The 12,622-nt window shown below is 66.9% G+C and overlaps 2 protein-coding genes across 2 annotated transcripts; one reads left to right on the forward strand and one right to left on the reverse strand.

Moving 5' to 3' along the window:
* Window positions 1-2,663: 2,663 nt before the first annotated feature.
* Window positions 2,664-6,960, reverse strand: PLPPR3 (phospholipid phosphatase related 3). Its single transcript, XM_038163815.1, has 8 exons — window positions 6,836-6,960; window positions 6,056-6,174; window positions 5,726-5,911; window positions 5,462-5,591; window positions 5,065-5,260; window positions 4,932-4,989; window positions 4,550-4,723; window positions 2,664-4,297 (listed from the first exon to the last, which is right to left on the reverse strand). The coding sequence occupies exons 2-8, from the start codon at window positions 6,128-6,130 to the stop codon at window positions 3,035-3,037; spliced, it is 2,082 nt and encodes a 693-aa protein (XP_038019743.1). The 5' UTR covers window positions 6,131-6,174; window positions 6,836-6,960; the 3' UTR covers window positions 2,664-3,034.
* Window positions 6,961-8,954: 1,994 nt separating this feature from the next.
* LOC119712540 (complement factor D-like) lies at window positions 8,955-11,723 on the forward strand. The gene is made up of 5 exons (XM_038163884.1): window positions 8,955-9,116; window positions 9,300-9,453; window positions 9,666-9,810; window positions 10,389-10,646; window positions 11,234-11,723. Exons 1-5 carry the CDS (start codon window positions 9,050-9,052, stop codon window positions 11,405-11,407), a joined length of 798 nt encoding a protein of 265 aa, XP_038019812.1. The 5' UTR covers window positions 8,955-9,049; the 3' UTR covers window positions 11,408-11,723.
* Window positions 11,724-12,622: the final 899 nt, after the last annotated feature.

The following is a 12,622-nucleotide window of genomic DNA, read 5'->3' on the forward strand; positions in this document are numbered from 1 at the left end:
TTATTTTAACTTTGACTTTTCACACACTCTGGGCTGGCAGTGCGTGTCCCTGTCTCCGTGGAGCCGTGGGGTGGGGTCCGGCCCCTCCGTGCCAGGCTGGAGCCCCAAGGCCCGAGGCTGTCGGGCCCTCACTGATGCCCTGCCTGTGTCACACTCCAGCACTTTGTTACTTCATGTTCCTAAACTTTCCATATGTTCTGGCTAATATCCATGAAAAATAACCCACTTTGAGTCAACCCCTCCTCTCTGTAGTCCTGTGCTGTAGCTGTGGGGCTGGATGTGGCATTCTCCATCCTGTGCGATGAGGTGCAATGCCCGTCTCTCCGTGACCTCCCTCAGGAGCAGAGTGCTTCCTCAGGGATTTGGTTCTGTACGTTCAGCTCTGCTCCAACTCCTGTCCAAAAGTGTCCTGGGGTGAGACAATCCCCACCTGGAGCTGCTGCTGTGGCTCTGCCAGGCCCATCCTCTGCGCTGAGCTGCCATTAGGCTCCCGCGTATTCCACGGGCGTTTGCACAGCGCTCTGGCTCCAGGGTTACCGAGGGGGTCCTGCCGGAGCCGGGGGCTGCTGAAAGGGACCACTGTTGTTCCCTGAAAGGCTAATGGGATTTGTAACAGCTGCCTCTGTGCCTGCGAAAGCCGGGCCCAGGGGCGATGCGTTGCTGCCCCGCGAGATTGAGCAGGGTCATCACTCCGGGGTTGCTTCCCTGAGTTCTCTGGGGCCCAGCCCAAGCTTTGCAACAACCGCGGGCATCCCTGTGCCCATCTTCGTGCCCTTCCCTGGCCCCTCGGACACTGAGAGGCTGCTGGTGTGGGTGGAAGATCCGACCTGGGTGGCAGTGATGGACAGGGTCCCCGTGGGAACAGCGGTGGCTTCGGGAGGGTCGCGTCCTGTCCCTTCCCACGGCAGAACCCCCCAGCCCTGCCCTGGAATGGGGCCAGAAACAGCAGAGCCCGTGTCGGGGCTGCCTCTGCATCCTCCACACCCCAGCCTAGCTCTGACAAAACTGCCCTGAACGCTGCCTTTAACGGGGTCAGCACCCCAAAGCCCGGCCTTGGAAGGTGCTGCCTGTGGGGTGAGCACCCTAAAGCCCGGCCTTGGAAGGTGCTGCCTGTGCGGTGAGCGCCCTAAACCCCGGCCTTGGAAGGTGCTGCCCGTGGGGTGAGCGCCCTAAACCCCGGCCTTGGAAGGTGCTGCCTGTGGGGTGAGCACCCTAAAGCCTGGCCTTCCCATGCCCGCAGCACCATGGGGTGCAGAAAGGGAATTAGCTGCCAGCCGGAACCCCAAAGCACTCACCCTCATCGGGGAGTGATTTGGGAATCCCAAATCGCAAAGCGAGCCCCGGGACGGGGCCGGGAGTGGGGCTGAGCCCTTTGTGTGTCACAAAGGAGGGCCCTGCCCCTGGGGCACACCCGGGGGACTCGGGACAGAGGGTGTCTCCAGCGGAAAAGGGACACCGGCCACGAGTGGTGCCGAGGCTGGAGCTGATGAGGTGGGGGCTGGCAGCCCCTCCTGCTGCAACCCTGGGGGGGGGGGCCGGGGGAGGATGAGGATGAGGATGAGGATGGTCCCGGCCCCGCGGCTGCTGGGGGGGCTGCCCGAGGCGGGCCGGGGCTGCGGGAGCGGGTGCGGGGCTGGGGGGCTGCCCGAGCCTGCGGGAGCGATGCGGGGCTGCCAGTCGCCATGGAAACCGCTGGGTCAGAGGCGCGGGAAGCCGCGTGTGACGCCATCGGCACCGCAATGAGCCGTGAGCGCGGGGGCGACGCGGGGCTGCCGGGCTGCGAGCCCCCGCATCGCCCCGACCCGCAGCAAGGAGCGCCGGAGCGTGGCGTCAATCCCGGTGACCTTCGCCAGCGGCCGCGGGTCACCTCTCCGGGTCACCAGAACCACGGCCGGATGGAGCAGCCTCGGGGCTCTCCTGCTGGTTGGAGCTGCACCCCTCATCTCCCACCCCCCCAGGGCTCCCCGCATCCCCCCACACCCCGAGCTGCTGCCACCATCCTCCTGCTAATCCTGGGTGGCTTTTCCAGCACCGAGTCAGGGTTATGTGGATAATCCATATGTTTGCAAGGCAAAGGCTTTGGGATATCCGCTGTTAATCCAATTGGCAGTGGCAGTTTGGTGCCATCGGCGCAGTGTCCTGTCGGGGGGGACACGGCTGCCCCAGCCACTGCTTCCCGGGGCTGGGAACTCCCGCGGAGCCCTGGTCCTACCCCCCCTCCCCATCATGGGATTCAGCTGCCCCCACCTGCCAAAATAACCCAGCCAGGGAACATCCACGTGTTTATTTGCTTTTCAAACCACAGCAGCTCCAGCTGTTGCCCGACATTTGCAGCCTGGAGATCCCCTCCCTGCTCCCCCCAGACCTCGGCTGCAGCCCAGGGCTGCTCCTGCTGGGGCAGAGCTCAGCCCCCACTGCACCCCCACCCCGACATCCCCCTCTCCTCCAGTCCCTGCAGTATTTACAGCCTCTGCACGCCCAGAGCCACAGCGCTGGGCAGACCCCCCCTCCCGGTCTGTCCACCCTCAGGCTCCCTCACACAGACCGGTGGTGCAGGATGGGGGGTGTCACAGGACCCCCAGCACCCACAAACCCCCCCATGAGCTAGGGCCTGCTGCCCCACAGCAGCCTCTTCCCCCTGTTAAACCCCTTAATCTAGTCCCCCCCAAAGCCCTTCAGCACCATTTGTCCCTCCCCGCCCCCCCTACAGCTATCCACTTCCAGAGCTGGAATAAAATCACCCCTCGGAAATGTCAGCACCAGTGTTAGAGAGAAAAAGAAAGTCAAAAGTGCTTGGAGCTGCCCAGCCCCACAGCCTGCGGCGGGCAGAGCCCCACCAGCTGCCTGAGCAGGAGCAGGGTCCCATGCTGGGGGTCCCAGAGGTGTCTCAGCTGCCTCAGGACCAATGTGGCTGTGCTGGTCCAGAGCAAAGCCAGCCCTGTCCTGCCATCCCCTGCAGAGGCACCCCAGCATCACAGAGCCCCCCCCCCCCAGATCAGGGCAGGGGCGTGGGGCCCCGGCAAGGCACCGGGGCTCAGTCCTTAAACCTGCGGCCCGCCTGCATCTTCTTGTAGTACAGGTCCACCTCGCTGTCGGCCGGCCCGTCCCGCTCGGCCGGCTTCCTCCGCAGCGTGGAGTCGCGGCTGGCTGCGGCCAGCAGCCCCTCCGGGGGGGCCTCCACCCGCTCCCCACCACCCCCTGCCGCCCCCGGGATGGCGGCCAGGCTGCCGTAGCGCGGCTCGTCCTGCTCCATGTCGCTGACAGAGGAGCCGGGGGAGACGCCGGCGCTCTTGGCCGGGCGGAAGCCGTGGAAATCCTTCCCCACCTCACCCAGCTCGTAGGTGTCTGGCCCCTCTGGCCCCTTCGGCCCCGACTTCCACTCCCAGGGCCCGTTGCCGGCAGAGAGGTGGACAACGGGGTGGTGAGGGGCGTGGGCGTCGATGGTGATGATGCTGGAGCTGTCCCGCTCCGAGGGCGAGCGGTACTGCGAGGAGTCAGAGCTGGTGGATGACGAGGACGTCTCCGAGTGCTTGGGGGTGACAGAGACGAGGCTCTGCTGCTTGGACATGGCGATGACCTGCATCAGGCGCGGGGGGTTGGCCACCCTCTGCGCTCCCCCCTTCTCCGCCACCATCACCCACTTGGCCCGCACGGCCGCCCCGCCGCCGGCCACGGCCCCGGCGCCTGCCTGGCTCTCCTCGGGGATGTGCACCAGCTGCGAGGCGCCCGGCCGGGGCTGGATGAGCACGCGGGGCCCCATGGCCACCCGCTCGGCCGAGCGCGCCTGCACCGTGGGGTACAGGGAGGGGGGCACCTCCTCGCCGGGCTCCCCCACAGCCCGGCCCTGCGCCGCCTCCTCCGCCAGCGTCATGCTCCGGCCCTCCAGCGACTTCTGCTTCCACTCCGTGATGAGCTGCTTGGAGCGGGAGGCGTCCACGGGGACGTGGATGGTCATGTGGCGCCGCGCGGGGTCGTCCATGGAGGGGGTGTTGACGCGGGGCAGGGTGTTGCTGAAGGTCACCATGTTCTCCTTGCCCATGGGGCTGCGGGGGGCCAGCAGGTCCACGTCCACGCTGGCCCGCTTCAGGCTGCCCAGCGAGTTCTTCTCGCGCGGCACCGGCCGCGCCGCCTCCTCCAGCCGCGCCTGCGGGTTCAGCTCGTCGGTGCTCACCGACTTGTTCTGGTGGTAGACGGAGTCGTGGCCCCGCTGCGTCAGCGCCCGCAGCGCGTCCTTGGCCGGGGCCTGTGCCGGGACCCGCTCCGTTGGGGCACGGAAGTTGCCGACAGCATGGAAAGCCTGTGGGAAGGGGAACCACAGAATCCTGGAACGGTTTGTGTCAGGAAGGACTTTTAAAGGTCATCTAGTCCAATGTCCCCGCCTGTGGCAGGGACAGCTTCCACTAGATCAGGTTGCTCCAAGCCCTGTCCAGCCTGGCCTGGAACGCTTCCAGGGATGGGGCAGCCACAGCTGCTTTGGAGAGTGTGGAGTCAAATGGCCCCACCAGCATCCCCCAGCCCCCTCCCTGGGCAGGGCAGGACCAGCACCCACCAGGTAGGCGGCAATGCCGGAGCCGATCAGGAAGCCCACGTAGACGTCGGCGGGGTGGCTGCGGTACTGGGTGATCTGGGTCAGGCCGCAGATGCCGGCGGCGATGGCGAAGGCGAAGACCAGGATGGGCTTGAGGAGCTTGGTGCTGTCTGAGATGACGGAGTTGAAATACATCTGGGGCGGGAACAGGCTGTTACTCACGGCCCCGGCCACGCACAGAGCCCTTGGGTGCGTGTGGGACTGCGGGCGCCCGCGCACACACCCAGCGTGGGCACGGCAATGTCGGGCAGAGCTCGTCTGTGCCAACAGGAGAGGGACACAGCTGCGCATGGCATGGGACTCGTGCCAGGCCAGCATGTGCCAGGCAGCGCTGGGAACTCACCGACACGTAGACGGCAGCGAAAGCCGAGAGTGTGGCGTGCTGGGATGGGAAGGTCTTCCTGCAGGGAGAAGGGACGTGCTCGGGATGGGGCGGGAGGGCCGGCAGCGCGGCACAGGGCTCCCCTGGCACGTACCTGGCAGAGAGGATGGCGTGCTTGTCGGTGCCTGAGCAGATGTCCTGGGTGATGTAGGGGTTGGCGTCGCAGGGGGTGCCCAGCAGCGTGTAGTTGGGCTTGCAGACGGTCAGGAAGAAGGGAGCGTGGTAGCCCGTGGCCAGCTGGATGACGTCTGTCACCAGGGCTGTGGCACAGAGCCCGAACACGTGGACGCCTGGGGATGGCGGGAATGGGGCAGCGTGTCACTCCCATCCCACGAGGGGCAGCAAGGACTCATCCAGCCCTGGGGCACCCCTGGGATGGGTCTGGTGCAGTGTCCAGAGCCTGGGTGGGGCCGTGCTCCTGCTATCACAGCCAGGGTGGCCCCACATCCCCTCCAGCCCTCAGATCCTGTCCAGGCTGCGGCACAACGTACCCACAAACCTGACGGTGCGGCGCAGGAAGGAGTTGAAGTTGCAGCCACCAGCGTTGATGCTGCCCTCGGCACCGGCGCGGCCCTTCAGCCGGGACTGCAGGCAGTACACCATGGCCTCCCCGACCATGATCTGGGAAGGAACCGCTGGCTCAGGCAGGACTGGGGGGGTGCAGATCCACCCGATGGATGCTGGGCACCGCCAGGCACCAGGACCCCAATCCCCAGCTCTGTCCCGACCCCACAGCGGGACAAGCCCGGACGCACCGAGGCGGCGGGCGCGGCGAAGGCCAGGCTGAGCAGCATCAGCAGCGGGATGAGCTCCTCGTTGGTCTCCACGTAGGGCATGGAGAGCGCCCGGTCGTGGCACTGGAAGCCCACCTTGGCCGGCTTGAAGAGGTCCGTCAGCTCCAGGAAATAGAGCGTCACCACGGAGGAGGCCACGATGGGCAGCTGTTGGGGACAGAGCGGGGACCGACGACCCCCGGAGCGATGGCACCGCACAGAACGGGGCACAGGACCCAACCCGCTGTGCCAGGGAACGGGGCAGAGCCCCCTGCACAGCCCCCACGCCGTGCCCACCCGCCCCACACCCACCTCCACGAAGTAGAAGCAGGGCAGGAGCGTCATGCTGTCCTTGGGGGCGCGGGCTCTCTCCTTGGGGGGAATCATGGTCCTGGGCAGGGGCAGGGGTCCCACCGGGCTGTGCCTCCACCCTGGGGGGACACGAGTGTCACCACGTGGCAGGGGGATGGGCAGCCACGGTCACCCCTGGTCACCCTTCCAAGTCCCTGACCCCAGAGAGGGACGAGCACCCCTGAGCCACCAGCCGGCCCCGCAGGAGCCCCCCATGTCGCTCCTGGTCACCCCCAGGTCACAGCACTGCCCCCGCTCACCAGAGAGACGCAGCTGGAACTGGGGGTGCCAGCGCCCCGGGGGGTGCCCAGCCGAGCCGGGGGCTGTGACAACAACAGGTGGGGCGGAGGCTCGTCTGTCGCGACAGGCGGCCACCACCGCGACAGGCGGCGAGGCTGCTGCGGAGGGCGTGCGGAGGGGGGTGTGCCGCCCGCAGAGCCGCGCCGGGGATGGGGTTCCCCGAGCCCTCCCGGCCCAGCCCCAAGAGATTGCACCGAGCCCGGGCTGCGAAATGCGGGGGGAGGATAACGGGGATGGAGCGAGCAGGGGCAATGAAGGGGGGAGGGGGGGAATAACGGGGGATTAACCGGGGGGAGAACCGGGAGGGCGGGGGCGCAGCGGGGAACCTCCCCTTCGCAGGGACCGTGCCGCAGCCGCGGGCGGGGGTCGGGGCCGAGGGATGGGAGGGGGTGTCGGGGGAGGAGGAGCGGCCCTTTGTGCCGGTCCGTGCGCCCCACTCACCTCAGCGGCGGCCCCGGGGCGCGGCGGGAGCGGCGGCGAGGGGGGGATGTCCCCGGGATCCGGGATGCTCCTGCCTCGGCGGAGCGCGGGGAGCGGCGGCTTCCTCCGCCCCCGCCGCCTCCTCCTCCTCCTCCTCCTCCTCCTCCTCCTCCTCCTTCTCCTCCTCCCTCGCCCGCCGCCCCCCGCTCCGCCCCGCAGCCCCCGGCCCCTCCCGGGGCGCCGAGCCCCCGCCGAGCCCCCTTCGAGCCCCCGCCGGTCCAGGGATGGGGTCTGGGGGGTCGGGAGGGGGTCGGGAGGTCGGGGGGGTGAACGAGGCGAGACAAAGGGCCGGGCGGGGCCGAGCACAGCCGCGGGACCGAGCTCTCTCCGCGCCGCTCCGCACCCCGGACCGTGCCCAGGCACCGGGGGGTCCGGGGGTCCCGGGGCCGCCCCCAACCCGGGCTGCCTCCACCGCCGGCCCCCCGATCGACCCCTTATCCCCCTGTGCTGCGGGGGCTGCCCCGCCCGGCAGAGCCCCCTCCCCTGCTTTGGCTTGTGGGGGACCCGAGGGGTGGCCAAGCGGGGGGGGGCACACCACGGGGGTGCGTGACCCCCAAACTCACCGCCCCAGAGCTCTGCCATTTCCCCCCGGGCTCTGTGCTTGCCCTGCCCGTGGCACCCGAAGGTTTCAGGGGAGGGATGCCCGGACCCCGCTCACAAGTACCCCAAGGACAGCGTTGGGGGCCACCCGGCACTCAAGCAGGAGCCTCGTGTCCCCCAGATTTGGGCCGGGGGAGGTGGGTGCAGCTCCCGTTGCTTTCTGGAGGCTCCCAGCACCTCGTGGCAGAGGCAGCCCAGCCCCACCTGCCCCTGCCCTCGCTCTGCAGAGGATCCCGGCTGTGCCCACCCCGTATCCCACCCTGTACCCCACTCCCTGCACCCCACACTCGCTTGTTCCCCCCAACCACCCCCTCACGGTCCTGTCGGGGGTCAGAGCAGCCCGGGCTCCACATGGTGCCCTTGTTCCATTTTTGGCCCTAAGTGGGCAGAAATCTCCCGGCGTATTTAACGTCGAAATCCCGAATCCCTGGAAGCTGCGATTAAGCTGCTCTCCCTGCGGGAAATCCCTGCTCCGAGCCGGGCTCAGCCCCCTCCCAAAGCGCCACCGAACTGCTCCGACCCCTGCCCGGCCTGTGCCACCTGCACGTGGGGACAGCGGGGAGGCGAAGCCACCGCTGCAGAGGGACACCTGAGCCCCCGGGGACCCCCGGCCCGGCCCCCTCCTCCCGCCGTGTCCGGCCACCCGCTGACCGCTGGCCTGGGGGGTCGGGGGGGTCGCAGGTCGGGGCCATGGGGGGGTCTGACAGCAGGACAAAGGGAATGCGGCAGCTCGGGGGGGGTAAAAGCTCGTGGAGCAGGGAAAGAGGGAGAGGGTGGGCTCCAGCCCCTCGCGGGGCGTCCCCCGGAGCCCCGCTCTCTCCCAGCTGCGGGCAGCCACGGTGGCCCGCGGCCATCCCGGCAAGGAGGGGGAGGTGGCGAGGTGGCGAGGCGCGGTGAGAGGCTCCGGGGACGGGCCCGGGAGGGAGCTCCGGGCGGCTCCGAGCTCGGGGACCGAGGCGGTGGCTCCGCTTAGTGGCACCGGGGAGAAAGGCAGAGCGCACCGGGGCTGCCACGGCCACCGGCATCCCGGACACCGCCCCTGTGGCTGCCATCACCCCACCACCGCCGCCCCCAGCCCTGCAAGAGTCCCCTCGGGGCAGGGGTGGCGGGACGGGCCCGCGTCCCTGGGCACCCACCGAGCTGGCACCCAGCACCCAGCAGGGACCGGACCCCAGGCCGGGCGGGGGCCCTGCTCCCCGGGGGAGGGCGGGGATAGAATTTGCCGGAGCCTTCTTTTGCCAACAGCCTGAACTTCTTCGGCATTTTAAACCCCGGCGCAGAAATCCCCGGCGGCCGGTGCCAGGGCCGGCAGCTGGGCCGGGCTGTTTCCTCCTCCCGCGCTGTTTGTGCCGGGAACTCTTGACCCCTTTTATAAGCTGAATATTTCAAAACATTCAGCCCACGCTGCGGAAACCCCCCCGCTCCCTCTGCCCCCCCCTTTTCCTGCCCCAAACTGGACATAAAAGCGAGTCCCAGCCCCAGCCCGGCTGAGCAGCGTCCACCCCGCAGCCCCCGCGCACCCCGAGACCCCGCACGCCCCCCGGCCGGGCAGAGGCACCGCCGGGCTCTGCAGCCATGGGGCCAAGCCCCGCTCCCGTGCTCGTCCTCGCCCTGCTGCTGCTCCTCTGGGCCCCGGTGAACGGTGAGTGCTCCCCCGCACCCCAGGGCAGCGACACGGCGCGGGGGTCCCTGCCCAGCTCCCCAGTTCCTGCCTCCACCTGCAGCCAGGTGCTGGTGCAGCACACGAGGAGGGGTCCAGGGATCTGGGAAGGGACCACGGGGGTGACACTCCCCTGTGTCACTCAGCCGAGCCTCTCTCCTGCAGGGCAGCCCCGGGGACGGATCCTGAGGGGCTCCGAAGCCCGGCCCCACCTGAAGCCCTACATGGCCTCGCTGCAGCTGGACGGGCAGCACGTCTGTGGGGGCTTCCTCATCGCCGAGCAGTGGGTGCTGAGCGCTGCCCACTGCATCGAGGAGACGTGAGTGTGGGGGGAACAGTGCGTGGCTGGGGGGCTGCTGGACTCGGGCCAAATCCCACTGGGAACCCTCGCCCCCTGTGTCAGAGCGTGGGACTCAGCTCCCACCTGCAGAGAGGCTGCAGGGCCTCCCAGAGCTTCCCCACAACACCCCATTTCCATGGCTGGGTGCAGTGACACCCCTGGCTGTGTCTCACACTCTGACTCTCTTCCAGGGATGGCAAACTCTTCCAGGTGCTGCTGGGTGCCCACTCGCTGACGCAACCGGAGCCCCACAAACGCCTGTACCAAGTGCGCGCCCAGTTCCCCCACCCCGGCAGCAACATCCACAACAACAAGGATGACCTGCTCCTCCTCCAGGTGGGCTGGTGGCTGATGGGACCCTCCTCCCCACCAGGCACAGCCCCATTCCTGCAAATCCCACTGCTCCTTGGCACCCTGCAGGGTCACTGACCAGCCGGAGGAAATCCTCACGGTCAGGCTGGGCCATCCCTCCCTGTCCCATGGGACCACCCCTGCTTCCCCCAGCAAAGACCTTTGAGCTGTGTCCAAATGCCTCCATCCTCCTCACAGCTCCAGCTCTGGCTCTGCCTGCATCCTGGGGCTCCAATCAGGAGGCGAAGCCCTGAGCGTGGCTGAGGCCAGGGTGGTCTCGGTGCCAGGGCTGGGTTTGCTGAGCCCTGCTGTGTCCTGAGGCCAGGGTGGTCTCGGTGCCAGGGTGGTCTCGGTGCCAGGGCTGGGCTCACTGTGCCCTGCTCGTGGCTGAGGCCAGGGTGGTCTCGGTGCCAGGGCTGGGCTCACTGTGCCCTGCTCGTGGCTGAGGCCAGGGTGGTCTCGGTGCCAGGGTGGTCTCGGTGCCAGGGCTGGGCTCACCGTGCCCTGCTGTGTCCTGGGCACGGCTGCTCGTGTGACCCGGCTCCTCCGTGGCTTTGCGGCAGCTGGAGGAGAAAGCGGAGCTGAACTCGGACGTGCGGGTGCTGCCCTTCCAGCGGGAGGACAGGGACGTGGCGGCCGACACGGTGTGCGAGGTGGCGGGCTGGGGCACCACGGACCACAGCGGCACGCGGCCGGACCGGCTGCAGCAGGTGGAGCGGCCGGTGATCAGCCGCGACGTCTGCAACCACCGCACGCGCCACGACGGCACCATCACCCGGAACATGATGTGCACCGACTCCCGCAGGAAGGACACCTGCAAGGTACCACGCACCCGCCGAGGGCTGGGAGAGGCGAGGGGCACGATGGCCACAGGCTGGGAGAGGCGAGGGGCTGCGGGGCAGGAGGGGACAGCGTCCCCGGGGTGGGTGCCCCCTGGGCTGGGTGTCCTAATGTGGCTGTGTTCCCCCAGGACGAGGGAAGAGATGAGAATCTTGACTCCGTGTTTCAGAAGGCTGATTTATTATATTATGATATATATTGCATTAAAAATATAACTTTAGCTATACTAAAACTATACTAAAAGAATAGAGAAAGGATACAGACAGAAGGCTAGACAAGAACAGAATAGAATGATAACAAAAGCTCATGACTGACCAGAGAGTCCGACACAGGTGGACTGTGATTGGTTATTATGTAAAAATAATTCACACGAGACCAATCAAAGATGCACCCGTTGGTAAACCATCTCCAGACCACATTCCACAGCCATCAGATAGTTATTGCTTACATTTCTTTCCTGAGGCTTCTCAGTTTCTCCGAAGAAAATCCTAGCGACAGGATTTTCATAAAATATCACAGTGACATCCTAGCAAAGCCTCGGCCATACTGATGAGGTCTGGTCCCGCAGGGAGACTCCGGTGGACCCCTGGTGTGTGGCGGGGTGGCCGAGGGGGTGGTCACGGCCGGCTCCCGCGTCTGTGGCAACTACAAGAAACCGGCCATCTACACCCGCATCGCCCCCTACGCGGCCTGGATCGACAGCGTCATGGCCTCTGCTGCTGGGGAGGGGGACACCCGCTGAGGGCACCCCAGGGACCTGCTCCTTGCCACGGCTTGCTGCTGCCAGCACGGCCAGAGCACGCACAGTGCCGCCCCGCCGCGAGCCACGGGCTCCCACCGCTGCCCACCCCGCTGCCAAGGCGTCCCTGCAAGCCAGGAGGAGGGCTGGGCCAGGGGACTGGCGAGGAACCAAGGAAGGGGGTCCCTGGCCCCCCACTCACAAAGCACAGGGCCCAGGTGGGGGAGATTTGGGGGTCACGGCCCCCTACAGGCTTTGCTGAAGGTGCCCAGAACGCTGCCTGCGACCGCTGCAATAAAGTGATGATGATTCCTGCAGAGCTGCTGGGCTGGAGGAGCGGGGAGCAGGAGGGAGCTGGGGGGGTCTGTGCAGGAGCTCCTGCCCAGGGAGGAGCTGGACGTGGGGTGGGACACGCTGAGGTTGCGCCCTTGGGGACGGTGTGGCCTTGGGTGGGAGCAGGGGACACATGCTGCAGTGTGGCCACAATACCATGGAGATCTGGGACCTCCCCCAGGGCCACTGTGGGAACATTTGGGAAAGCAGAATCTGCCTGTTGCTGATATGGCAGTACAGCTCTGGCTCCCACGGAGGGATCCATGCTGGAATCCAGCAGGATGCTCACTGGGACCCTCTTGTCCCAGGAGCTGAGGGGCAGGGCAGGGCAGGGCCATCTTCCCACCACAAGCCTGGTCACCCCCAGAGCCCCGCTCTGCCACTGCCCTGTCTTTGGAGGGAGCAGGGCCAAGGCACAAGGGCTGGGAGCAGGGCAGCAGCACGGCCCAGGGCACTGCCAGACCCTTCCAGTCCCATCCCAGAGCTCCGTGGTCAGCAGGGGGCTGAGGGGGACACAAATGTGTCCCCATCCCCCTGCTGTTCCCTGTTCCAAATCAAACATTAAATAACCCCAAACCTGTTCTATGAGGAGCTCACTGAGAGCCTGGTTTGAGTTTTACTTACGGGGAAAAGAGTCTTAATAAGGTGCAGTCTCCTAATTAGCCATTTAATTGTCTCTAATTACCAGCAGAGCAGAGAGGGGGAGAGGTCTGTACAGCTCTTGCAGCTCTGTGCAGCGAAACATTCGCTGGAGTCGAGGGATGAACTCTTGTCACCAGCTCCAGTTCTCAAGAATAATGAAATCATGGTTCCAGAGGGAAAGGAATGTACTAAGACTGGCTCACTCCCCCTCTTAAACGGTCAGTGGGGACCTGGAATTGCTGG

The sequence above is a fragment of the Motacilla alba genome, chromosome 28 (assembly GCF_015832195.1).
Source record: "Motacilla alba alba isolate MOTALB_02 chromosome 28, Motacilla_alba_V1.0_pri, whole genome shotgun sequence".
NCBI lineage: Eukaryota > Metazoa > Chordata > Aves > Passeriformes > Motacillidae > Motacilla > Motacilla alba.

Excerpts from the sequence above, each read along its gene's own strand:
- PLPPR3 (XM_038163815.1), bottom strand. The coding sequence starts at position 6,130 with ATGATTCCCCCCAAGGAGAGAGCCCGCGCCCCCAAGGACAGCATGACG. Across the intron at positions 5,912-6,055 it reads CCTGCTTCTACTTCGTGGAG|CTGCCCATCGTGGCCTCCTC; the intron begins GTGGGTGTGGGG and ends TGTCCCCAACAG. Across the intron at positions 4,990-5,064 it reads CACGCCATCCTCTCTGCCAG|GAAGACCTTCCCATCCCAGC; the intron begins GTACGTGCCAGG and ends TTCTCCCTGCAG.
- LOC119712540 (XM_038163884.1), top strand. The coding sequence starts at position 9,050 with ATGGGGCCAAGCCCCGCTCCCGTGCTCGTCCTCGCCCTGCTGCTGCTC. Across the intron at positions 9,454-9,665 it reads GCCCACTGCATCGAGGAGAC|GGATGGCAAACTCTTCCAGG; the intron begins GTGAGTGTGGGG and ends ACTCTCTTCCAG. Across the intron at positions 9,811-10,388 it reads ATGACCTGCTCCTCCTCCAG|CTGGAGGAGAAAGCGGAGCT; the intron begins GTGGGCTGGTGG and ends GCTTTGCGGCAG.